At 35.8% G+C, this 25,974-nt stretch overlaps 1 protein-coding gene across 1 annotated transcript in view; it reads right to left on the bottom strand.

Moving 5' to 3' along the window:
- Positions 1-17,994, bottom strand: part of LOC132715992 (uncharacterized) — a 36,969-nt gene extending 18,975 nt beyond the window's left edge. The window contains exons 1-4 of the mRNA XM_060699125.1: positions 17,815-17,994; positions 15,447-15,608; positions 14,733-14,862; positions 11,028-11,068 (exon numbers count right to left, since the gene is read on the bottom strand). Coding sequence (XP_060555108.1) covers positions 11,028-11,068; positions 14,733-14,862; positions 15,447-15,608; positions 17,815-17,968 — 487 coding nt within the window. The 5' untranslated portion in view covers positions 17,969-17,994. The remainder of the gene's footprint in view (positions 1-11,027; positions 11,069-14,732; positions 14,863-15,446; positions 15,609-17,814) is intronic.
- Between the last annotated feature and the right edge of the window lie 7,980 nt (positions 17,995-25,974).

The raw sequence follows: 25,974 nt of genomic DNA, 5'->3' as shown, positions 1-25,974 counted from the left end.
ACTGAATGGCTCCTAAGTAGCATTCATTCTTGTCTTCTTTTTTTTTGACAACTCTACATCAAAGGGACTCACAGCATACAGAAGTCATGCAGTTCAGATATCTGATTGGCTAGTGGCCTGTCAATTATTCTAGTGATGTAATAAACATCACTTCATTCACTTTGTTATTGTTAAGTTTTCAAAGGCAGGTTATGATGACCTAGATTTACCGCAGATTATTTTTTTCAGTTCAACTATAAATAGTTACACTTTTTTTTCTGTGGATAAAGTTTGAAGTCACCAAACGTGATTTTAAACACAAAAAGAAAAGGTTTGGATTATTTTTGTTAAGGAAGGAAGATACTTAAAAAAAATAATGAACTTTTTAATCTAAAATTTTTTTGGACTGGCGTCGGATGGAAACGGCAAACAATGGAAGAATGGAAGCTAAAGCTGTTACAACTACAAATGCATGGAAAATCTAAATTTTGAAAATTATTTTGGACATTTAACAAGAGCCACCACCGGGCGGGGGCAACGCTCGACTTTTTACTTTTCTAAACGCAAACATAGAAAGGTTTGAACATATCTTAACGTTTCCTTTTTATAAATTTAGTTGGTCTGTCTTGTCCAGGGTTCGTACAGACATCCAATGCCAAAATTCAAGGACTTTTTAAGCACTATTTAAACACGTTTTCCCATTTTTCAAGCACATTTGTTACACATATATTGATACAATCTTCACCGTAAGAAGTATAGTTTATTTTCTATTTTTTGTTAATGCACATTTTCTGGCCATAATTTCAAGGATTTTATAAAACAACAACAAAGGGCACATCAAATAAAGATTAGTTCAAAACAACTATAATTTGTCCTGACTTACTGTTATGTTGATTTTGATCCTTAATTGGATCATTCTTTTGATATTGTTAACTGTTGATTTTTATTGGCACTATGTCATTCAATCATTTTCAAGCACATTTTCAGCAAATTTAAGCACTTTTTAAGCACTTTTCAAGACAGTAAGCAAATTCAAGGACTTTTAAGCACTTTTTTACATTTTTAAGCACTTTTTAAGAAAGGGACTCAAATTTAAGCACTTTTAAAGACTGTACGAACCCTGTTGTCACATTAGTTTTGTTTATATATTTTGTATACATATTTGAATAGCAACATTACGCAATTTCTAAAAAAAGCAACATGACGCAATTTCTAAAAATAGAAACAATGACGCAATTTCTAAAAATAGCAACAATGACGCAATTTCTATAAATAGAAACAATGACGCAATTTCTAAAAATAGAAACAATGACGCAATTTTTAAAAATAGCAGCAATGACGCAATTTCTAAAAATAGAAACAATGACGCAATTTCTAAAAATAGCAGCAATGACGCAATTTCTAAAAATAGCAACAATGACGCAATTACTATAAATAGCAACAATGACGCAATTTCTTAAAATAGCAACAATGACGCAATTTCTAAAAATAGCAACAATGAGGCAATTTCTAAAAATAGCAACAATGAGGCAATTTCTAAAAATAGCAACAATGACGCAATTTCTAAAAATAGCAACAATGACGCAATTTCTAAAAATAGAAACAATGACGCAATTCTATAAATAGAAACAATGACGCAATTGTCGATGTTGTTGTTGTAAATATATATATATACACACACACACACACCAATAAATATTATATGTTATTTTGGTTTTGGAGTGATATATATGGATATTATATTACCTGTCAAGATTTTATATCACCCGAGCCGTTAGGCGAGGGTGATATTTTATCTTGGCAGCTTATATATCCACATATATCACTCTAAAACCAAAATAACTAGAACTGCCACTATCTTGGTGTGAATACCCCCGCATACCACTTTGTCAGAATCAACAGTGGCCATTTAGAGCTCAAGGACAACCTCCCTGCCAAATCTGAGGTTACTAAGCCAGTGCATTGCTAAGTTATGTATTCTACAAGCTTCAAATGTGAAAATGTCAAAATCAATACATTGCGGACAGGACATTCTTTAGAAATTGAGAAGAAAAGCTTTTTTTGTCAAGGGCCCTGTGACCTTGACCTTCGACCCAGTGACCTCAAAGTCAATAGGGGTCACCTTATAGTCATGATCAACATCCATGCCAAATATGAAGACTGTGGGTCAAAGGAATCTTAAGTAAATGGGTGGACAAACTTTTTGAAGTCAAAGTCCCTGTGACCTTGACCTTTGACCTGGTGACCTCAAAATCAATAGGGGTCATCTACTAATCATGACTTACCTCCATGCCAAACATGAAGACTGTGGGTCAAAGGAATCTTAAGTTATAGAGCGGACAAGCTTTTTGAAGTCAAGGCCCCTGTGACCTTGACCTTTGACCTGGTGACCTCAAAGTCAATAGGGGTCATCTACTAATCATGTCTAACCTCAATGCCAAATATGAAGACTATGGGTCAAAGGAATCTTAAGTTATTGGGCGGACAAGCTTTTTGAAGTCAATGCCCCTGCGACCTTGACCTTTGACCTGATGACCTCAAAATCAATAGGGGTCATCAACAAATCATGACTAACCTCCATGCCAAATATGAAGACTATGGGTCAAAGGAATCTTAAGTTATTGGGCGGACAAGCTTTTTGAAGTCAAGGCCCCTGTGACCTTGACCTTTGACCTAGTGACCTCAAAATTAATAGGGGTCATCTACTAATCATGACTAACCTCCATGCCAAATATGAAGACTATGGGTCATAGGAATCTTAAGTTATTGGGCGGACAAGCTTTTTGAAGTCAAGGCCCTTGTGACCTTGACCTTTGACCTCAAAATCAATAGGGGTCATCTACTAATCATGACTAACCTCCATGCCAAATATGAAGACTGTAGGTCAAAGGAATCTTAAGTTATTTGGCGGACAAGGTTTTTGAAGTCAAGGCCCCTGTGACCTTGACCTTTGACCTAGTGACCTCAAAATCAATAGGGGTCATCTACTAATTATGACTAACCTCCATGCCAAATATGAAGACTAAGGGTTAAAGATATCTCAAGTTATTGGGCGGACAAGAAAAAACCGACGGACGGCCGGACGGCCGGACAGCCGGACGGCCGGACGGACAAGCTGATTCCAGTATACCCCCCTTACAACTTTGTTGTGCGGGGGTATAATAATTTTATTACCCTTCCCCTGCCTAGTTAAGACGATTTTAAAGTAAATAATTGCTACTTCAAATGAAACGTCGAAATAAGATTCCCTTTACGCGAGGGTGATATTTTATCTTGGCAGGTAATATATCCACATATATCACTCCAAAACCAAAATAATAATTTTATTACCCTTCCCCTGCCTAGTTAAGACGATTTTAAAGTAAATAATTGCTACTTCAAATGAAACGTCGAAATAAGATTCCCTTTACGGTACCCCTTCCTCACTACATGACGTCACATAAATACATGGCGTACTTTCTTTCGAACCTAACGAATGTAAACAAGAGAAAAGGAGTAGTCTTTTGAACGCACTTTTTTGGAATTAATATCAAGCTTTCATAAGGTCATATTTGTTTTTAATACTGATTGGAATATGTATGATAACTCTATTTTGGTAAATATTTATCATTTGACAGTTAAAAAAGTGCTTTTAAATCGGAATTTACATCGCGTACAATCAAACCGTACGCGCATCGCCAAAGCGCATGTTGTTTAGAACGTGGGGTACCCAACGGGGAAATTTAATGTGTATATTACCCGTCTGGCTCGGTAATATCAATTTCTTTCGGGTAATCAATATCCAATCAAAAAGGCGGAAAAAATCTGGAAGGGTAATAAATAATTATGGTCATTTAATGCACAAATCTGAGAAAATTCAGTAATTTAACCTTCAAGGTCAAGGTCATTAAAGAGCCCAAGCAAATTTGGGTTTGATAAACAACGAGGTCTGGTCCTTAAGAATGTTCTGTTATAACATGAAGTTGATCCCTTCAATAATAGCAAAGTTACAGTCAGTTACCGCCAAAACAATGAACATTTCAATAATTTGACCTTCAAAGACAATGTCATTAATGAGTGAAGGTCAAGGTCTTTCTGTATATTTTTAACAGTTATCTTTGAAGATTATTATGTTCAAGTTTCAAGACAATCCATTCAAAAATAACAAAGTTACAGCCAATAATAGCCAAAAAAATGAAAATTTCAATAATTTGACCTTCAAAGTCAATGTCATTTATGAGTGAAGGTCATGGTCTGTCTAGTTATTTTTAAGGGATATCCCTGAAGATAATTATGTTCAAGTTTGAAGACAATCCATTCAAAAATAACAAAGTTACAGCCAATAATAGCCAAAAAAAAATGAAAATTTCAATAATTTGACCTTCAAAGTCAAGGTCATTTATGAGTGAAGGTCAAGGTCTGGCGGGTTATTTTTAAGGGATATCCTTGAAGATTATTATGTTCAAGTTTGAAGACAATCCATTCAAACATAACAAAGTTACAGCCGATAACAGCATGAACAAGCAAAAATTGGACATTTAACCTTGAAGGTCAAGGTCATTTATAGATGAAGGTCAAGGTTAGTATGGTCTACTGAAAGGTCTTGTCCCAAGGGTTGTTGTGGCCAAGTATGAAGACAATACACCAAGAAATAAAAAAGTTATGATCCAGGTACAAGTTTGCGGACGGGAACGGCAACGCCGACCTGACTATAACAATACCTCTACTTTTTTTTTCAAAAAAAAAAAAAAAAAAGTCGAGCTAAAAACTGACTGCCTTGCTTTCCTAATCGACAGAATGTTAATGATATTTCAAACAGAAAAGCATGAAAAATTGACGGTGCTAACTCATAGCTACTGTACCACGTGGTGTTGGCAGATAACTGGTTTAAACTGGTTTAATGCAGATAATTAGTCCTGCCTACTGTACCTGTAGGCGGAGCAAAGAAATTTGTCACTTTGAAATTTATTTGGTGCCGCTAATTGATTGACAAACAGTCAACTTTCGCTGAATTTCTTAGGTCAAATTTGCATTTAAGAAATTACTTGTCTCCTCATTGTTTCTTCATGCAACCTAATGTCGTATCTGCAGGCTTATCAATACGACTAAAATCATTTTAATGCGACTATGTCGCAGGTCACGGGACTTTCCCGATCTCTGCATAAAAGCTAACCCTGTCACAAAGTGACAGGTGAGCTAATAAGGAAATCAATGATCCATGGGGCAGGGCCAATTTTGACCCCAGGGCCCTTATTTGAAGAAACTTGGTAGACACCCACTAGAAGATGTTTCATGCTAAATATCTTAGCTCTAGCTCATAGGGTTTTTTTTAAGAAGATTTTTTTAGTTTTTTTTTACTATATACATAAAGGGCTTTTATTTGAACAAACTTGGTAGACACTCACTAGAAGATGTTTCATGCTTAATATCTAAGCTCTAGCTATTTGGGCTTTTTAAAAGAAGATATTTTAAGTTTTTACTATATACAAATAAGGAAAATCAATGACCCCTCGGGGCGGGGCAAGTTTTGACCCCAGCGCATTCATTTGAACAAACTAGGTAGACACTGATTAGATGATGTTTCATGCTAAATATTTAAGCTCTAGCTCTTTCGGTTTTCTAAAAGAAGATATTTTAAGTTTTTTCTTTCGGTTGCCATGGCAACCAGAGTTCTGCTTAGAATTAAATTCTTTGAACAATTTTTAAAGTTGACTACCAAAGGAACATTCCTGTGAAGTTTGGATGGAATTGGCTTAGCGGTTTATGAGGAGATGTCGTTAAAAGACAGACGCCGGACGGATGGACGACTGACGGACGCCTGACGAAAAGCGATCACAAAAGCACACCCTGTGTGACAGGTGAGCTAAAAATAGTGTTATTGTATATTTATAATGTACTTGCCTAGGACATATCTAAGAATTAAAAAAATTTCATCTACTGTACTTATAAATACCTGCCACAAGAGTGTTAAGTATCCTTATCACCTCTATGACACAGGATTTTATGTAGGTAATTTTTTCATCACTTTTAAAGGTGCATATTTTAGCAATATTTGAAGAACATCCTTCAAGGAGACGGAGTATAAACTCTACAGAGCTGACATAAACTGTCTTAATTTTTACCTCCATGTGGGACTTTGACCATAAGCTGACACTAGGACAAAGGTTCTGCAATCACTTTTTTGCTAAGCTGAACATTTGAGCCTAGTTTCAAGAGCATCATTCAAGAGGAATGATACAAAATTGTCTGATTTTAGACAATCAAGGTGACCTTGACCTCAAGCAGGCACAGCTAATAGGGGTCTAGGAATTATAAGAACATATTTATCTGACATCTGACCTTCAGACTGACACTCAATTTTGGTACAGTGGCTGCATGTTCTTTTGTTGGTGTGAACAACTGAGCCAAGTTTAAAAAAATTCTTTAAGTGGTATAGAAACTAGATTGGACCCAAATTGTCTGATACTTGAACTTCAGGTGTGATATTGATCTTAAGCCTGCACAAAGATGGCAAATGGCCTTGCTTAGGTAAATATTTGCACTTCCAGCAGATAATATTATAAAGCAGACACAAATTTAGTCACATGACCTTCAAGTGTGACCTTGACCTTGAGCGGACACAGTAGCAATATGGGTCCCACACACTGCCTTTAAGAGGTGAGCAATTGAGCTAAGGTTAGAGAATCCTTCTTAGGGGAAAATGATTCATAGTGTGGATTTGACCTTGATCTATGACCTTTTAATTGTAAAGGAACATGACCATTGATTTTCAACAAATGAATGGTTATTATAAAGTATTCAAGAAGAATATTTGTGATGCTCAATTTTTTCATGAAGCATCTATGAATGAGAGATTAGACACAACCATTAATGTACTATTATGACATCCAAGTATTACCATTAACTTTTTTCAACTTTCTACAAGACTTTTATAGTCTTCTAAATGTGCCACAAATCACACGGCTTACACCTACATATAGATATTTACACCTTCAAAATCAAGAATTGTTGATTTGACATGAACATCAATACAATTCAATGAAAAGTTTCCTTTCAAAAATGTGGCTTTGACTTTTGAATACTTGTTTAAGAGTACAACATACAAACTTAATGTGCCAAACATTTATGCATTTTCATTTTCAAATCCATCTTTAAATATAGTCAAGCCAATACATGAGAATTAATTCACAACCACAAAAGGTGTGACCTTGACCTTTTCGCTCAATACCAAACTCATGTGCACAACACAGTATCATGATGGAGAACGGATAGACATAAGGCAAGACCACAAAAACAAGCAATTATCATAGTATTGCAAGCAATCCATAAGTCCCCTACCGGTTAGAACCCCAGCAACATTCTGATGGGCCATTGGCCATTCAATTTTACCAGTGAATGAATGACGTGAATGAACTTAAATCTTTTGAGTTCTAAGTTTGTCTATATCACAGTAATGTGTTAAGTTTCCCTGCCTAGTAAGGAAATTATGTTTATACAACCTTGTCATATTATTACGATATGGGATTTTAAAGTAAATCATAGGAATGAAGAAGTTGGAGTGAAAAATACCAATTTCTTGAAAAAAATCTAAGTTCAAGGGGGACATAATTCTGGAAATAGTCTTGCTAGTGTATTTAACCTTCTCAAAAATGTTGAGTGATAATAAGAAACATATATATGAAGTTTGAAGTAGATACATTAGGAAATAAAGAAGTTATTTAAAAAAGACAACATTTTTTTTCCATAAAAATTCTAAGTTCAAGGGAGGTAATACTGATAATTTTTGTGCTAGAGTTGTAAACCTTGTCACTTATGATGTGGTTGATGACCAGAAACTTATATTTAAATATTAATGTAAACACCTTAAGAAATAAAGAACTTATAGTGAAAAAGCTTTAAAATTTAAATCAGAAATCTTGAAATTCAGGCTATTTGTTGCCATAGCAACCAGAATTTTCAACATAGGAAGAAAAGAAAAAGATGTGCATAATCTCCAAACTGGCATCTACCCATATTTCAAGTTTCATAAAAATATTTTCAGTGCTTTTTGAGTTATCACTGGATCCAGTTTATGTGTTAAATTTGCCATATTTTCAGCCTATTTGTTGCCATAGCAACCAGAATTTTCAACATAGGAAAAAAAAAAAAGACATGCATAATCTCCATACTGCCATCTATCCATATATCAAGTTTCATAAAAATATTTTCAGTACTTTTTGCGTTATCGCAGGATCCAGTTTTGTGGACAGACGGACTGACGGACTGACAGACAGACAGACAGACGGAGGGTAAACCTAAAGTCCCATCCGGTTAAACCGGTAGGGGACTAATTATATGCCTCTCCCAAAAGAATGTATAAAGTATGATTTATTGAAGAAAATGAAAACATTATTTTATTTTACATATGTTCTAGATTACAGAAAACCAACCCAATGCTTTGCAAATGGGAGACAGTAACATCATTATCAAAGTTTGATAGTTTTTTATAAACTGAACAAGGGTGCCATAGTCACAAAATACGCCCGTTTACGAAAAAGCTTTAGATGGAGATGGGGGCATTATGGATAAGTGTTATCTAGCAAACAAGTTTTTATTCTTGGCACTGTGTTGTTAAATGAACCTTAAAACAAATCAATAGGGAAGATATGCACAGAATGTGTGACCTTGACCTTGGTCGCAGGGACCTGAATTTTATGCACGGCACTCAGCCTCACAATGATGAACATTTGTGCCAAATTATATTGAAATCCCTCTATGCATGTAGAAGTTTTGCTCCAGACAAGTGTTTTTCTATGAGCTCTAACTGTGACCTTCACCTTTGACCTAGAGACTTGGTTTATGTGCAGGGCACTACGTCTCATGGTGGTGAACAATTCTATAAAAGTAACATTAAAATTCCTCCATGCATGTAGAAAATATGCTCCGGACAACATCTGGATATTTAATCATCTCCAGTGACCTTGACCTTGCAAATATTAACCTAAATTAAATGTGTAACACCTGTAGTCATGATAGTTACCATTTGTGCTACAATCCATCAATAAATGATGACTAAATGGTCCCTATAACCATCTTCAAATTTTTATCTAAACTTTGACCTCTACGTGTAACCTTGACTTTGGTCGCAGGGATCTGAATTTTGCATGCGACACTCAGCCTCACAATGGTGAACATTTGTGCCAAGTTATATTGAAAACCCCCTATGAATGTAGAAGTTTTGCTCCGGACAAGCGTTTTTCAATGAGCTCTAAGTGTGACCTTGACCTTTGACCTGGAGACCTGGATCATGCATGGAGCAATACATATCATGGTGGTGAACATTTCCATAAAGTATTATAAAAATTCTTCCATACATGTAGGAGATATGCTCCAGACAAAATCTGGATATTTCACCATCTTTAGTGACCTTGACCTTGCATATATTGACCTAAAGTACATGTGTCACAGCCGTAGTCATTATAATGACCATTTGTGTTACAATCCCTCAATAAATGATGATTAAATCGTCCCTATACACATCTTTATATTTTTATCTTTTTTAAACGGGCGTATAAAAAGTACATGTAATTTAATAACTAAAAAATTCTGATTTAAGATTTTATTCTAGGGAAATACATTTCATTACAATTCTTAATCTTTGAATGAGCTGAACTGATATTTACTTGAATATTAAAATATAATTAAATTTCTATGAGAAAGTATTTACATTTGATAAGGTAATTACTGTATGATCTTTATGAACAATACCAAGTCTACAGAACACCATAGTTATCACAGTTAAGAATCTTGACCAATGAATGAAACATGTGTAAATAAATGTTACATCTTTAGAACATACTCAAGTCCAAGAAAGAGGATTATTTTCATGCCCTTTGATTAAATTCTATTTTTAGAATTGAAAGTGAAAATAGATCAAGGGGAGTAATTGTGCTGTAAGTCATTTGATGAACAAAGTAATAACTTTGTTGTCTCCCTTTGATTAAATTCTATTTACAAAATCTGGATATTTCATCATCTTTAGTGACCTTGACCTTGTATATATTGACCTAAATTATATGTATCACAGCCATAGTCTTGATAATGACCATTTGGTGTTACAATCCCTCAATAAATGATGACTAAATGGTCCATATACACATCTTCATATTTTTATGTGAACTTTGACCTCTATGTGTGACCTTGACCTTGGCCGCAAGGACCTGAATCTTGCACGCGACACTCCGCCTCACAATGGTGAACATTTGTGCCAAGTAATATTGAAATCCCTCTATACATGTGGAAGTTTTGCTCCGGACAAGCATTTTTCAATGAGCTCTAAGTGTGACCTTGACCTTTGACCTAGAGACCTGGTTCATGTGCGCGACACTGCTCCTCATAGTGGTGAACATTTATATGAAGTTTCATTAAAATCCCTCCATACATGTAGGAGATATGCTCCGGACAAAATTGGACGCCGCCCGCCCGCCCTACCACTCGCCAGGGGCGTTCCCATAATACGTCCCATTTTCCAAACGGTCGTATAAAAATTAAAGATAGAAATGCGGGATATGAATGTACCAACATTTGATTATTTCATCAGTGAATATACTTACAAACAGCAGGAAGTACCAACAAGCACAGGTTGCGTGGGTTCAAACCCGTCAAGGGCAAGCCATTGTTTCCGTGAGCAAGAAACTTTGCACTCATTGTTTCATACTGGTTGGTTCCAAGAACGGTTTGTGAGTGTTTCAATAAGCTTATAACTTCAAACACAATCTAATTATAGTAAATTTGTATAAACTAAATGTATAGACTTACAAGCACTAATCTAGTTGCAACCCCAACCCCTTTTAAGAAATATTCTCACAGTTTGATTGAGAACAAATTATTCAAGTTTGAAGCAACAGTTTTTGAGAAATGGGCTTACTTTGACGTTTACCTGCCCTTGTGAAATGGTGTCACTTCTAATAATCTAACTTGTAAACCATGTTTGAAGAGAATAGTTTTGGTCAAAAGTTGGCCAATTCAACATTTATTACAGTACATGCATGGTAGAATAGTACGTTATAATAAAGAATTGGTTTACTTACATTTCATTAGGCTTTCTTTTATTGAATGTATATCTGCCCTTCTGAAGAAAAAGAATCCATATTTAAAATGTCATATTTTTCATTCTAACATGCTTTTAGCTGTTCCCCTATCAAATAAATAGAGCAATTAAGTGCATTAATCCACAATGTATGTGTATAGCATAAGAGGGCCATGATGGCCCTTACATTGCTCACCAGACTATTAAGGCTCTTAATGTCAAGGGACGATCAATATTGTTAACTATCAATGATGGCCCTGGATTCATTGATAAATTTCTAGAAAAGGTTCCCAAAATTTTTATCTTTTAATGTTAAAGTCAGTAATGAGATCATAATAATATGAGCCGCGTCATGACAAAACCAACATAATGGGTTTGCGACCAGCATGGATCCAGACCAGCCTGTGCATCCGCACAGTTTGATCAGGATCCATGCTGTTCGCTTACAAACTCTATAACAAGTAGAGAAACTGATAGCGAACAGCATGGATCCTGATCAGACTGCGCGGATGCGCATGCTGGTCTGGATCCATGCTGGTCGCAAACCCACTATGTTGGTTTTGTCATGACGCCGCTCATATTTGCTTTGCCATCTTATACCAAAGCTGCAGAATTTTTTTAAGTACACAAAAAGGTATTTGTAAATGTCTGCAATGAATATCAAAGCTCTAGGAATTACACAAGATGCTACCATGCAAAATATCTCAGGTTTTGACATGGTAATTTCACAGAAGATTTTAGAGACATTTTTACTATACAAGTCATGTAAAATAAGTGAAACCTAGGGCCCCACCATTTTTGACCCTAGGGGGCTGGGGCATGACTTATGTATTTTTGTAGAGGTATACTAAGCAATGCTACAAACAAAATATCTAAGCTCTTGCCATTGTAGTTTCACAAAGACATAAATGTATTTTCCATACTATTCTATAAATCAAGGGACCAAATTTTGACCTAAGGAGATGATTAATATAATTCTGTAGTGGGTTTTTACATGCCATAAGTATGTCAATTGGACATAATCTAGATTAACAGTTATAAAAAATTCAATGGCATTTCACAGTCTTTAAAAGTGCCAAACACCAAACACAAGAAAGTAGGTCAATCTAGGTCAACTAATATCAAAATTTAACTCTGCATATGAAAGAGTCTGTATAGACCAAATTTCATAGCAGTAGTTTTAACACAAAAAAGTAAGTCACTGGGGCATAATCTATATCAATAGATTCAACAAAATTCATTCTATGATTGGCATGTTGAACATGTACATACATGTACACACTTTTCAAGGTTATTTAAAAACTAGAAGGCTGATTTAGCTGACAAGCAAATGTCTTGAAACAGCAAGACATTTTCATTCCAAAACCATCAACACTTACAAGGGATACTAATTTTACTAATCACTTTAAAATGTTCTTGTTTTCTTTGGTGCCAAGTTTGATGAATCAGCTAAGCTTTTGCCAGCACCATTCTCTTTTGTCTTTTTTGCCAGAGCAAACTGAGATCAGAGTGTTTGGGAATTTTATTTACTTTTACAAAGTGAGAATTTTGATCATGCTAATCAAACATGCCACAATATGACCCATCTTACCAGAAACAACAAACGATTGGTTGTAAGGGAATATGTGACCACATACATTTGAACTGAAAGCCAACTGGTCAGTTAAGTAACTCACAAATATTGACTATTAAATGAGCCGCGTCACGACAAAACCAACATAATGGGTTTGCGACCAGCATGGATCTAGACCAGCCAGAGCATCCGCGCAGTCTGATCAGGATCCATGCTGTTCGCTATCAGTTTCTCAACTTGTAAAAGAGTTGGTAAGCAAACAGCATGGATCCTGATCAGACTGCACGGATGTGCAGGCTGGTCCGGATCCATGCTGGTCGCAAACCCATTATGTTGGTTTTGTCGTGACACGGCTCAAATGTGTGCGCATTTGCCTTTCTTAAATGGTTCAATCTTCAAGTGTAAGGCAATATGACTGCATGACCTAGTCAGCTATTGGGTATAGTTCAATTTTAAAATTTGTTTTCGTATCATACAGTTTATAATGCGTATAACCCTGATACAGAGTTTATGAAAATTTTTACCATCTGTGTATCACTCTTCAGAAAGACAAATAAAAAGTCACTGGTTGCTATGGAAAATCTATTGTTAGTATGGAAGTCAATGGTTGCCCAGGAAGGACAATAGTTGCTATCGAAATCACTGGTTGTTTGTAAAGGAATTCACTGGTAGTTATGGATAGTCAATGGTTGCTATTTAAATCACCGATTGGGAAGTGAAAGGTTGCTATGATTATCAGTTGTTGCTATGGAAAGTCAAAGGTTCCTATGGTGTCACCTGATGCTAAGAAAAGTTAAGGGTTGCTATGGAAAGTCAATGGTTACTTTGTAAGTCTTTAACAATATTGTGACATTTTGTCGTAGTTTTTGATCATTCATTTAATGAATGTTTATACAAAAAATTACAAAATTTACATTTTTGTATCATAAGATTTATAAGCAGTAACAAATATAATTTACTCTCATTTACACTAAAATACAGTAAAATTATTTAATTTATTGAATCCAATTTGACAAGTTAATCATACACATTATTAATATATGTAAATATTAATTCTTGATTTATTTGGCAATGCCTCGTATGAGACTAATACAGACTATTATTCTGTAGTAACTTTCTTGGCGGGACAACAGATATTTCACAAGATCGAAGCTGACATATATTCAGACTGTACCTAGAATCTCCAGCTACTTCACACTATATAGACCATAATTATATGGTTATCAAACAGACAGATAAATAAATTATTGGTTGAATTAACTATATTCCTTGACACATAAAAACAGGGTTTTTCATTATAATTTTAGACAACAGATTTTTGAAAACCAAACAATTATTGCAAGGGTCAGAGGCTGCCTAGGGCCCCCTGTGGGTCCAGTTCAACACCGATAGGGTTCAGGGCTGCCCTTAGGCCCCTCAGGGTCAAGGGCCTTTGCATGGTAGGGGGTTTCAAGATGGCAAACTGACGAATCGGCAGCAATATAAAATATTAATATTGTTTTTGGGTGTACACCTTTTCATGATAATTAGAATAATTGTAAATTCACACACAATACTATTCGAAATAATTTACAGTACACTGGCTCAAAATACAAAATACAGCCAATTTCAACAGCTTTTATTCTGATTATAAGGGTTGCCAATCGGATAATAATTAAAACATTGTTGCTTTAACTCTCGACTTAAATTTGTTTCACAGACAAGAACTAATCCGGCTTTTTTAGGTACAGTTCAACACAACAATCACATTTATTGATTTTCACAAATCTGCACCAGTGTCCTGTACATCTCTTGTTTTTTTTTAAAGTTAAAATAGGATACAATACAATATCATAGCAATCTGGTCCAACAGGAAAGAAAGAGTGCCTATTTTTGAATTACACCATTCAAGGATTATTCCTGAACCAGGATTTTCCTGTTATTTCCTAACATTTGAATTTTCCTGTAAATTCCTAACATTTGACTTTTATTGGTCTATGACAAAATGTTATATGTATAATGTATAAAAAAAGTTTAAAATGTACAAACAACATTCAAAGGTAGATCATAATACCTGAGCAAAATGCCCTAAGATTTATAGCTCAAATTCTTTTATAGTATTAAATAATTAGTAATAAAAAATACAAGTCAAACCCTGGTAATTGTGTCCTTGCTAAATTCACAGCTTCTGCCAGACTGTTCTCATTCTTGCATCTTATATAAAAACAGCTCCTTGTATAGCAGTGAGGGGTTTCAATATAACATATCTCCTCCACGTCTACCCCTTAAATATATAATCACTTTCATATAAACATATATAAAGCCAAATAATCACTCTTCATAAAACTACAAAAAGAATCTACTAACATCTTGTGAAAAAGCATAAAATTATTGCCTAAGCAACTATCATTATAAGGTAAAATCTTGTTTTCCTTTGATCATGCCAAACCAGTCATTCACAGAAAAGTTACCAGACTGGCACAAAAGTTGCCTGCCTGTGACATGTTAGACAGTCTAATTAACTTTCTAAATGAGCCGCATCAAGACAAAACCAACATAGTGCGTATGCGACCAGCATGGATCCAGACCAGCCTGCGCGTCTGCGCAGTCTGATCAGGATCCATGCTGTTCGCTTACAAACCCTTTAGCAAGTAGAGAAACTGATAGCGAACAGCATGGATCCTGATCAGACTGTGCGGAATCCCAGGTTGGTCTGGATCCTGCTGGTTCACCAAACCGCACTATTTGGTTTTGTTTTGTCGGCTCAAATGCCTGCTTATGTTAACAAAAAACCGCCACTTATTAGTTATAGAAAAAAGCAGAAAATTCAGGTTATTTGAAAAACCATATTTTTGGCATTGAACTTACCATTAAGAGCTTTTTCAACTTCTTCTCTGGTCACAGTACACTTGTCATGATTGTTTATAATCATATCTGTTTCAGAATTTACCATTTTCATTACTTCATCGAGAGAGCCTGATACAAGCACAGATTCCAAAGAGCTGTTTGCACTGTTTGTTGCTACATTTTCTATGAAAAGAAATCAATTTGTATATTACTTAAGTGAATTAAATGACTGTTGGGGCCATCAGAATTTTCTGAAATCATAAATATTTCAAATGGCCTGTCAATCAAAAATTCATCTACAGACTATTCCCAATGTAAGATGAAGATGCCAAATCATGATCATTTCTAAGCAACAACTTACAGTACAGATACACACCTTTTAAAATATTGAAACACAGATCAGTGAATGATCTAAACACAATTGATAAACATGATCTGATATATATGACAGATGGTAAATTCCTGGGATCTCTCTATTAGAAGCAGGCTGGGGGTTACTGTAAATCAAAAAATATAGATCTCATAAATGTGATCCAAACTTCTGGCTATTCTAAAGGTAGTCCTATAAATATGACATCGCTTTGAGATATTTTTGCTTCTGGGCAAAGCAACGTCATATCGAAATTGCTCAAAAACCCATAGCATGTTCCGCCAGAAAATCGGGTGGAACGAAAAACAATGAAGACAGCGTGTATTTACATAATTTTTGACCTATTTCAGACTTCCCGAAAGTTAAAAAAAACTGTCAGACATTCGGTCCGACAAACCATGAAAATCTGTCGGACCGAAACGAAATCTTTCAGACCAAATAAAATGATCAAAATAAGAAAAACTTGTGTTTGTATTTCTAAGACACTTTTTGTTTTTAATTTTTTCGCCGTAAAAATCGGCACATTCCGTTACAGTGCATTTTCATTCTCCTCCCTGTTATACACCAACGATTCATGCCCCTTGGGAGGTCCTCCTTGGAAGAGAATCCATTTTCATTAAATTTTGTCTCAGGTCTATTCTTTTCATCCTTTTAATTGCTGTTCTGCGCGCTCCTCTGACGAAGATTTTCGTTTTTTTCCCAGGTTTGGCAGCTTTAGCCACGCCATTTTGTATACATGCTGCTTGGATAAAAGCCGGACATTCGGACCGATCCGGAATAAAAAATCGTCGGACCTGATCAAAATTTATCGGACATGTCCGTCGGACCGACGTATTTCGGGAAGTCTGCTATTTATGAACAAAACTAAAAAATAAATTACCTTTTGTCAAAATAAAATTAAACTGTCACATCCGAAATATCATGATTTAAATCCTCTCATGTATTAAATTCCTTTTACAGTTGAATAAACAACGGCGGCCGTAAAAGTGCGCGAATCTGATTGGCTAATTCAAATGCAAGCGTTTAACTGAGTCAGAACACAATCTAACGGAATATTTTTTAACGAAATAATTGCCCATTGCACCGTCAGTGTGTTCGAATATATTTTTTCCGTTCAAAAATTTGGAATCAATCTGAATAGCATCTTGCTTAACCAGTATGGCTGATAACAAAAAAATAGATTGATGTTTATATTTTATTTTAAATTGATAAGTACATTGTTTGAGAGTTTTTGTGTATGATTGAACATGAAATTGAAAGAAAAGAAGATAAGCTTTTGAATAAAGCTTGAAAGGCAAGATCAATAGACATTTTTTGAATTTTTTATGATGCTATGCGTTTTTGAGCAATAACTATTAGACGTCAGGCTTGACCGACAAAAACTATAACAAGCCTGTAACGTCTAATATATTGGACTATTCTAAAGGCAACCCTGTGATATTTTCACCATCAGATTGCTTCCTGAAGTGTAAAAGAAACCTAAACATTTGGCAAATGCCTGATAACTTGAAGTATATTTTATAATATAAGGAAGCACATCACAGTAATTGAAGCCACAGTTTCTAATGGAGAGGATTTCTTGGACGTAGTGACTATAGTGATCGACAGAATATTGATATTCGTCGGACTTGAATTAAGTAAGCTGTGGAATTCTAGTTTTTTTTATTGTTGTTAATGAATGATGCAGCGAAATGCCTTTGGAATGCGTCGAAACGACGATTTCCCGTGTTCCACATTGTTTGGCAAATGAATATATACAGTAGATCTAGTAGGCTTTTCACCTTTCTATAATTTTGATAGTGGAAAAAAAAAGTTCATAATTTTATCGGAAGTTTTGGTACCTTATTGTGTTGAATTTTTTTTTTCATGGTTATAGTAGGGGTCCAGGGGAAGATAGGGGTGGGGTTCCAAACATTGATACTGCCACCTGTGATTGCTTGTAGGGCTTTTGAAATTTAGTGTGGGCTACCTTTTATAATTTTACATACATGTCCTTCATAAAGGACATAATTCACTTACCCGAATATTTACGAACTAATGTAAGCATACCGCCATGCTTGGAACATGTTCTTGGAAATTGTCTAGCAGCATTTTGACAATGTGTCTTCGCCGATAATAGAGAAATATAAGAAACATATCTCAAACATGAGGTATATCTTCTGAGGGCTGCCATGTTGAAACTGTGTTAAAAGAAATTTGTAAGAATCACCATTCGCCTAGTTTACTGTTGTACACTACTAAATATTTTCCTTCTTTTTTATTTACATCCATTTGGGGTGTGGAGCTCAAAACGCATACATTTTATTTATATAACCCTTTCGCACCAAACTTTCGATTTTTATATATAAATAAAATGCATGTTTGTCAATCTCAGCATACAGTATATTAAGGACGTTGCAAAAGCTGAATCTTTGTCTGTTGAAGAACTTTGGGCGCAGTTCAAACACACACTTGAGGATGGCATATCAAAATTCATACCCACTAAAAGAACCATCTTTGTCCTGGATAACAAAATCCATTAAAAAAATAATTCATAAAAGAGACCAGCTCTATAAAAATATTAAAAAACCAAAAACAAATAAAAATAAATCTGATCATGATCAATGGCTAAAATTTAAAAATTTGAAATCGCAAATAAAATCATATGAGTCTTTCTTAGAAAACATCCTGAACCTTGCATCTGCTGCAAGCTCCTAGAACACATTGTCACCAGCCACATCATGAACCATGCCGAAAAACAAAAGATTCTCTATCCTCTCCAACACGGCTTCAGAAAGGGCAGATCCTGTGAAACACAGCTTATTGAATTCACAGATGACATAACCCGGAACATGGAAAATGGCAAACAGACTGATATGTTCTCAACATGGACTTCGCCAAGGCCTTCGACAAAGTTTGTCACAGCCTTTTATCCCACAAACTGGAGCACTACGCATCAGAGGCAAGACCAACCTGTGGATTCAGGCTTTCTTAAGCAACCGATCCCAATCTGTAGTCTTGGAAGGGGTAACCTCAGATACAGTATCTGTAGAATCCGGCGTCCCAAAGGGCTCAGTCCTTGGCCCGAGTCTGTTTCCTCTTCTACAATAATGACATCCCAGAGGGTCTCAACGCAGTCGTCCGATTATTTGCAGATGATACGCTGGCCTATCTTGCCATCACAAACAAGTCTGACTGTTCCACCCTACAAGCTGACCTCGACAAACTAGCTGTCTGGGAAGAGAATGGAAAATGTCATTCCACTCCAGACAAATGCCCCAAGTCCTCACCATCTCCAAGAAAAGAAGCCCCATCTGCCATAACTACACTCTTATGGTCATACTTTAGAGCACGTTACATCAGCTAAATACCTTGGATGCACCTGAAAAACAACCATAGACTGGGGCCAACATATACAACATACATTTGTAACAAAGCCAACCGCACCAACCAGCTTCCTGCGAAGAAACCTCAACATCGGCCTCTACTTCCACCAAAGAAACAGCCTACAAAGCTTAGTCCCCCACAGTAGAGTATGCGAGCACTGTCTGGACCCCACGAGAAGGAGACATATACACCGTCTAGACATGGTCAACGACGTGCTGCACGGTTTTTTAAAAACAAGTACCACACAGGTCCAGCGTCACAGACATGCTTGCAGATCTTGAATGGAAACCATTACAAGAACTTCGAAAGGAGGCCAGACTGATCATGCTCTAACAAGTCATCAACAACAAGATCGCTCTAGACAATTCACAACTCATACCCTCCAAACTCCACATCTACAAGAAATTCACACAACCTAACCTACAAGATACCCTACTGCCGTACACAATACCGTCAACAATCCTTCTTCCCACGTACCATCAAAGACTGGAACAGCCTACCTCCAGACGCTACGTCAGCCCGGTACAGTTGAGTCATTCCGTACTCATCTGTCCCAACTCTATATCTAAACCACATCTTGTCCGTTTTTAACTGCACTGTATATATTCCTCACCATTTTTTTACTCTTTTCTTTTCCGTCTTGCGCATTAACCTGGCAAGTAAACTTCAGTTAGTTGAAGGTGGCCAGTATATTGGAAGAAGAAGAAGAAGATGATGATGATGAAACTAATACACAAAGTAAAGTATGTACCAAAAAACTATACACACTTATAAAAAACTCTAAACAAGATTCACACAGTGTGTCTCCATTAAAAAGATCAAAAGTCTGGTTCTCTCAAAATTAATAACACTGAAAAAAGCAAACATTCTTAACAAACAATTTCAATCAGTTTTCTCACCAATTATATACCACTTACACTTAAAGATCAATCATACAAAAACTGAGACTCATGGATCTCAGAAAGTATTGTCAGTACCCACAATGAATGACATCATAATCAGTAGGGCAGGTGTACTAATTTTTAAAGCTCCTCGCCAACCTCAAATGCAACAAAGGGCTGCTGGCCCCTGACAACATAAGACCAAATTGTTCTGAAGGAGCTGAGGGAAGAGATTGTTGACATCGTCCGGTTTCTTTTCCCAAAAATCCCTGACCCCGGCAATATTCCCATGACTGGACCCGTGCAAACGTATGCCCCTGTCTACAAAAAAGGTGATTTACAAGTGATCCAGCAAACTATCGCCCAATTTCCCTTACATGCATCCTCTGTAAAACACTTGAACACATAGTTGCCTCTCAACTATCCTCTCACTTTACCACCCACCTAACTGACTCTTGGATCTTCAGCATGGATTTCAGAGAAAGACGATCATGTGAGACACAACTCAATTGAAACTTACTGAATTTACCTTGTGAAACAATCTTTCAAAATGGCAAACATTCAGATCTCATATTTCTTGACTTCTCCAAAGCTTTTCGATAAAGTAACCATCTTAAACTCTTAGATAACCCTTCAAGAAATGGTGTTTGTTTCTCAAAATTCTAAAACTGGATACAGTTCCTTCCTTATTGGCCGTAGACAGACAGTAGTTGTGGATAGTGACTGCTCATCTGAGTTCCAGTTACCTATGGAGTGCCCCAAGGCTCTGTCATAGGGCCCCTTTGTTTCCTTCTATATATCAACAAGCTACCATCTTCTGTCCTTAAATCCCAAGTCAGATATTTGCAGACGACACTGCTGTATACCTAACCATCAATTCCTCCTCAGACCCCCCAAATCTCCAACATGATCTTGACAATATGGTTCTGTGGGAGAAAGCAGTGGGACATGGAGTTTTAACCCTTCAAAATGCCAAGTCATCCATATCACCAAAAATAAAACCATAATTAAACACAATTATATGCTCCATGGCCAAGTCCTAGAGTCTGTTCCAAATGCTAAATATCTCGGACTAGATCTATCTTCTGACCTTAAATTTAATACACACATATCTCGAATAACTTCCAATGCAAACAGATCCCTTGGCTTTATTAAAAGAAATTGTTATTACTAAAAATGAGAAAGTGAAAGAACTAGCATACAAGTCCCAGTGGTCCGGCCCAGGTTGAATATGCCTCACTTATTTGGTCTCCTTACACTAAAACCAATATTGACAAAGTTGAGATGATCCAGAGACGAGACGTGCAATAAGATGGGTTAAAAGGGATTACTCCCCTCACTCTAGTGTTACAGCCATGCAGGAAGAACTGGGCTGGCGATCCCTTGAACACCGCAGATTGGACTGTAGACTGATAATGTTTTGTAAGATATACCATAACTTAGTTGCAATTAATCTCCCAACATATTTTCAAACCCAATATAGATTAACCAGACATATGCACCCCTTATCCCTACGCCAAATACAGGTATCCTCCGACTACCATAAGTACTCTTTCTTCCCTCATAGCATTATACTATGGAATAAACATTGTTCTTTGTTGTTAGTTAGGGACTATACAATTCTTTAAACAATGCTCTTTCTTGTTGTTAGGGACTGCATTATGGTGAAGCATTGCTCTTTTTGTTAGAGTTATGGACTGCATTCTGTGAACAATGCTCTTTCTTGCCAGTAAGGGACTGCATTCTGTGAACATTGTTCTTTCTTGTCAGTTAGTGACTGCATTCTGTGAACATTGCTCTTTCTTGTAAGTAAAGGAATGCATTCTGCGAACATTGCCCTTTCTTGTCAGTTAGGGACTGCATTATGTGAACATTGCTCTTTCTTGTTTGTTAGGGACTGCATTCTGCGAACATTGCTCTTCTTGCCAGTAAGGGAATGCATTATGCAAATACAGGTATCCTCCGACTACCATAAGTACTCTTTCTTCCCTCATAGCATTATACTATGGAATAAACATTGTTCTTTGTTGTTAGTTAGGGACTATACATTCTTTAAACAATGCTCTTTCTTGTTAGTTAGGGACTGCATTCTGTGAACATTGCTCTTTCTTGTTAGTTATGGACTGCATTCTGTGAACAATGCTCTTTCTTGCCAGTAAGGGACTGCATTCGGTGAACATTGTTCTTTCTTGTCAGTTAGTGACTGCATTCTGTGAACATTGCTCTTTCTTGTAAGTTAGGGACTGCATTCTGCGATCATTACTCTTTCTTGTCAGTTAGGGACTGCATTCTGTGAACATTGCTCTTTCTTGTTTGTTAGAGACTGCATTCTGCGAACATTGCTCATTCTTGCCAGTAAGGGAATGCATTATGCAAACATTTCTCTTCCTTGTTAGTAAGAGACTGCAATATGTGAACATTTCTATTTCTTGTTAGTTAGGGACTGCATTTTGTGAACATTTCTCTTTCATGTTAGTTAGGGACTGCATTGTGTGAACATTGCTCTTTCATGTTAGTTAGGGACTGCATTCTGTGAACATTTTTCTTTCATGTTAGTTAGGGACTGCATTCTGTGAACATTGCTCTTTCTTGTTAGTGACTGCATTCTGTGAACATTTCTCTGTCTTGCTAGTTAGGGGAATGTATTCTGTGAACATTAATTGCTCTTTCTTGATAGTTAGGGACTGCATTCTGTAAACATTGCTCTTTCTTGTTAGTTAGGGACTGCATTCTGTGAACATTTCTCTTTCTTGTTAGTTAGGGACTGCACTCTGTGAACATTGTTCTTTCTTTTAAGTTAGGGACTGCAGTCTGTGAACAATTCTCTTTCTTGTTAGTTAGGGACTGCATTCTGTAAATATTGATCTTTCTTGTTAGTTAGGGACTGCATTCTGTGAAGGACTGCATTATGTGAACACTTTTCTTGCTTGATAGTTAGTGACTGCATTCTGTGAACATTTCTATTTCTTGTTAGTTAGGGACTGCATTCTGTGAACATTTCTCTTTCTTGTTAGTTAGGGACTGCATTCTTTGAACATTGCTCTTTCTTGTTAGTTAGGGGCTGCATTCTGTGAACATTGTTCTTTCTTGTTAGTTATGGACTGCATTCTTTGAACATTGCTCTTTCTTGTAAGTTAATGACTGCATTATGTGAACATTTCTATTTCTTGTTAGTTAGGGACTGCATTCTGTGATAATTTCTTTTTCTTGTTAGTTAGGGACTGCATTTTGTAAACATTGCCATTTCTTGTTAGTTAGGGATTGCATTTTGTGAACATTGTTCTTTCTTGTTAATTAAAGACTGCATTATGTGAACAATGCTCTTTCTTGTTAGTTAGGGCCTGCATTCTGTGAACATTGCTCTTTCTTGTTAGGGACTGCATTCTGTGAACATTTCTCTGTCTTTTTAGTTAGGGGAATGCATTCTGTGAACATTGCTCTTTCTTTTCAGTTAGGGACTGCATTCTGTGCACAGTGCTCTTTCTTGTTAGTTAGGGACTGCATTCTGTGAACATTTCTCTTTCTTGTTAGTTAGGGACTGCATTCTGTGAACATTGTTCTTTCTTGTTAGTTAGGGACTGCATTCTGTGAACATTGCTTTTTCGTGTTAAATAGGGACTGCATTCTGTGAACATTGCTCTTTCTTGTTAGTTAGGGACTGTATTCTGTGAACAATGCTCTTTCTTGTTAGTTAGGGAACAATGCTCTTTCTTGTTAGTTAGGGATTGCATTCTGTGAACAATGCTCTTTCTTGTTAGTTAGGGACTGCATTCTGTGAACATTGTTCTTTCTTGTTAGTTATGGACTGCATTCTGTGAACAATGCTCTTTCTTGTTAGTTAGGGACTGCATTCTGTGAACATTGCTCTTTCTTGTTAGGGACTGCATTCTGTGAACTTCTTGCACAGTGGGCATCATGATGAACTTAAAATATTTTTACCTGCTTGAAAGTGATTAGCCTTGGCCATCAGCATATAGAGCCAGTGTAGTCTGCACATCTGTGCAGTACGACAAGGCTCTATACTGTTCATAACTCAACTTTTGTATTTTGATAATGAAATCCTTGTAACTTTGAATGGACTGTTCTAAATTCAAAACTGGGCAAATTCATTACACAAATTCAGCAGGTTAAATGGTTAATAGTGCTGCAATGCACTTCACTCAGTTACCTTATTGCAGTCTCAATAATGGTTCGAATACAAGGATTAAAGCTTTCATTACATCCACATATTTATATTATATATGTAAATGTTTACTATAAACTTATAAACAAAATATTGGTGAAATAAAATACATATTTTCATTTGCTGTATTTTCATTGTAAAAATTTATTTTTCACAGCAATGAAACACATTTTCTGTATTTTCACTGGTGTCTTGCCAGACTACTTTCATCTAAATTCAGCCAATACACAAAATTAATGAAGAAATCTTTCAAATTTCAAGGCCAAAAAAAAAAAAAGGAGAAAAAGTATACAATAAACAGAAAATTCAAGTTTTTATCTTGTGGTATGAAATATGATAATTTTCGTACCATTCAATGAAAATAAATCCAGATTATTTATAGAAAAAACTTGAGTATCCTCTATATGCTTTAAGTAAATACATATTATATAATTGACATATATACGTGTAATCTTGAACAGTAATAGTTAAAACTGTTAATACAAAATTTCATACTCCTCTGGTATAAAAGATAGGGCTAATTTTGACCCCAGGGCTTTTATTTGAACAACTTGATAAACACTCATTAGAAGATGTTTCATGCCAAATATCTAAGCTCTACCTCTTTGGGTTTTTTAAAAGAAGATATTTTAAGTTTTTTCTTTCAGTTGCCATGGTAGTTTTGCATGGAATTAAATTCTTTGAACAATTTTTAAAGGTGACCACCAAAGGACCATTCCTGTGAAGTTTGGATAAAATTGGCTTAGCGGTTTATGAGGAGATGTTGTTTAAAGTAAAAGTTTACAGACGAGGGACGGACGACTGCCGGCCGCCGGATGAAAAGTGATCACAAAAGCTCACCATGTCACTTTGTGACAGGTGAGCTAAAAAAAAAAAAAACAAACTCAAGAACATGTTTTAGGTTTTACTGGAAAAAGTTCATAGGTTTATAAGTATATAACTAAATAACTAAATATAACGACATCAAAATAAATTAAATATTTTCAACTAAGTAAAGTTCATATAATCTTCAAATCACCTTGAACTTGGATGACCTTTGACCGGAACTGATAATAAAGTACAAAATATGGAATCAATTTAATGCAAACAAAACTACATGTATATTCTAACATGTCTCTAGGAAAAGAAAAAAATATACATAGGATATGTTAAAATATAATATATATATAATTATACATGCTATTGTTAAATCTCGTTACCATTAAATCTTCTGTAAACATGTGATAAATATATATTGCCAATATATCAGCACTTCATTAAAGAAGCGTACACCTTGTGTTTTCATTTAGAAAATTCACGTAACAAGACATAATAAATTTTGTCAAAATGATGATCGTCATTTTTCATAATGGTAACAACTGATGAATTTAACATCTTTCTTTTAATTCAAGCAGTTCACTTGCTCTGCCTGTAGTTTGGAACTGTCTAATGCCTATAAAAGGGATAACAGGTTGTACAAATGTACAGTTGACTAGCCAGAATGTTATACTATTGGCAAAAGGCAAATAAAATACCACTGCCAGCTGCCTGTACAAGAAAATGCGATATGTACATATTGATTTTTTGTTGATAAATTGCCAGCATGATAAACTTAGCTTTTTCAGCAACTATCAAAATTAAACATTGTGCTATCAAAAGGTAAGAAATATTATATTGATAAATTTTGAAATTTAACTGTTTTCCTAAATTTCAAAACAGAATCCATACACAGCCTCTATACACAAAGGTGAACTCAGTTGTATTTTTTCC

This window comes from Ruditapes philippinarum, unplaced genomic scaffold, assembly GCF_026571515.1.
Source record: "Ruditapes philippinarum isolate M1 unplaced genomic scaffold, ASM2657151v2 ctg1806_1_1_1_1, whole genome shotgun sequence".
Classification (NCBI taxonomy): Eukaryota; Metazoa; Mollusca; class Bivalvia; order Venerida; family Veneridae; genus Ruditapes; species Ruditapes philippinarum.
The sequence above is the reverse complement of the archived record's forward strand: the minus strand, read 5'-3'. Positions and strand labels throughout refer to the sequence as shown.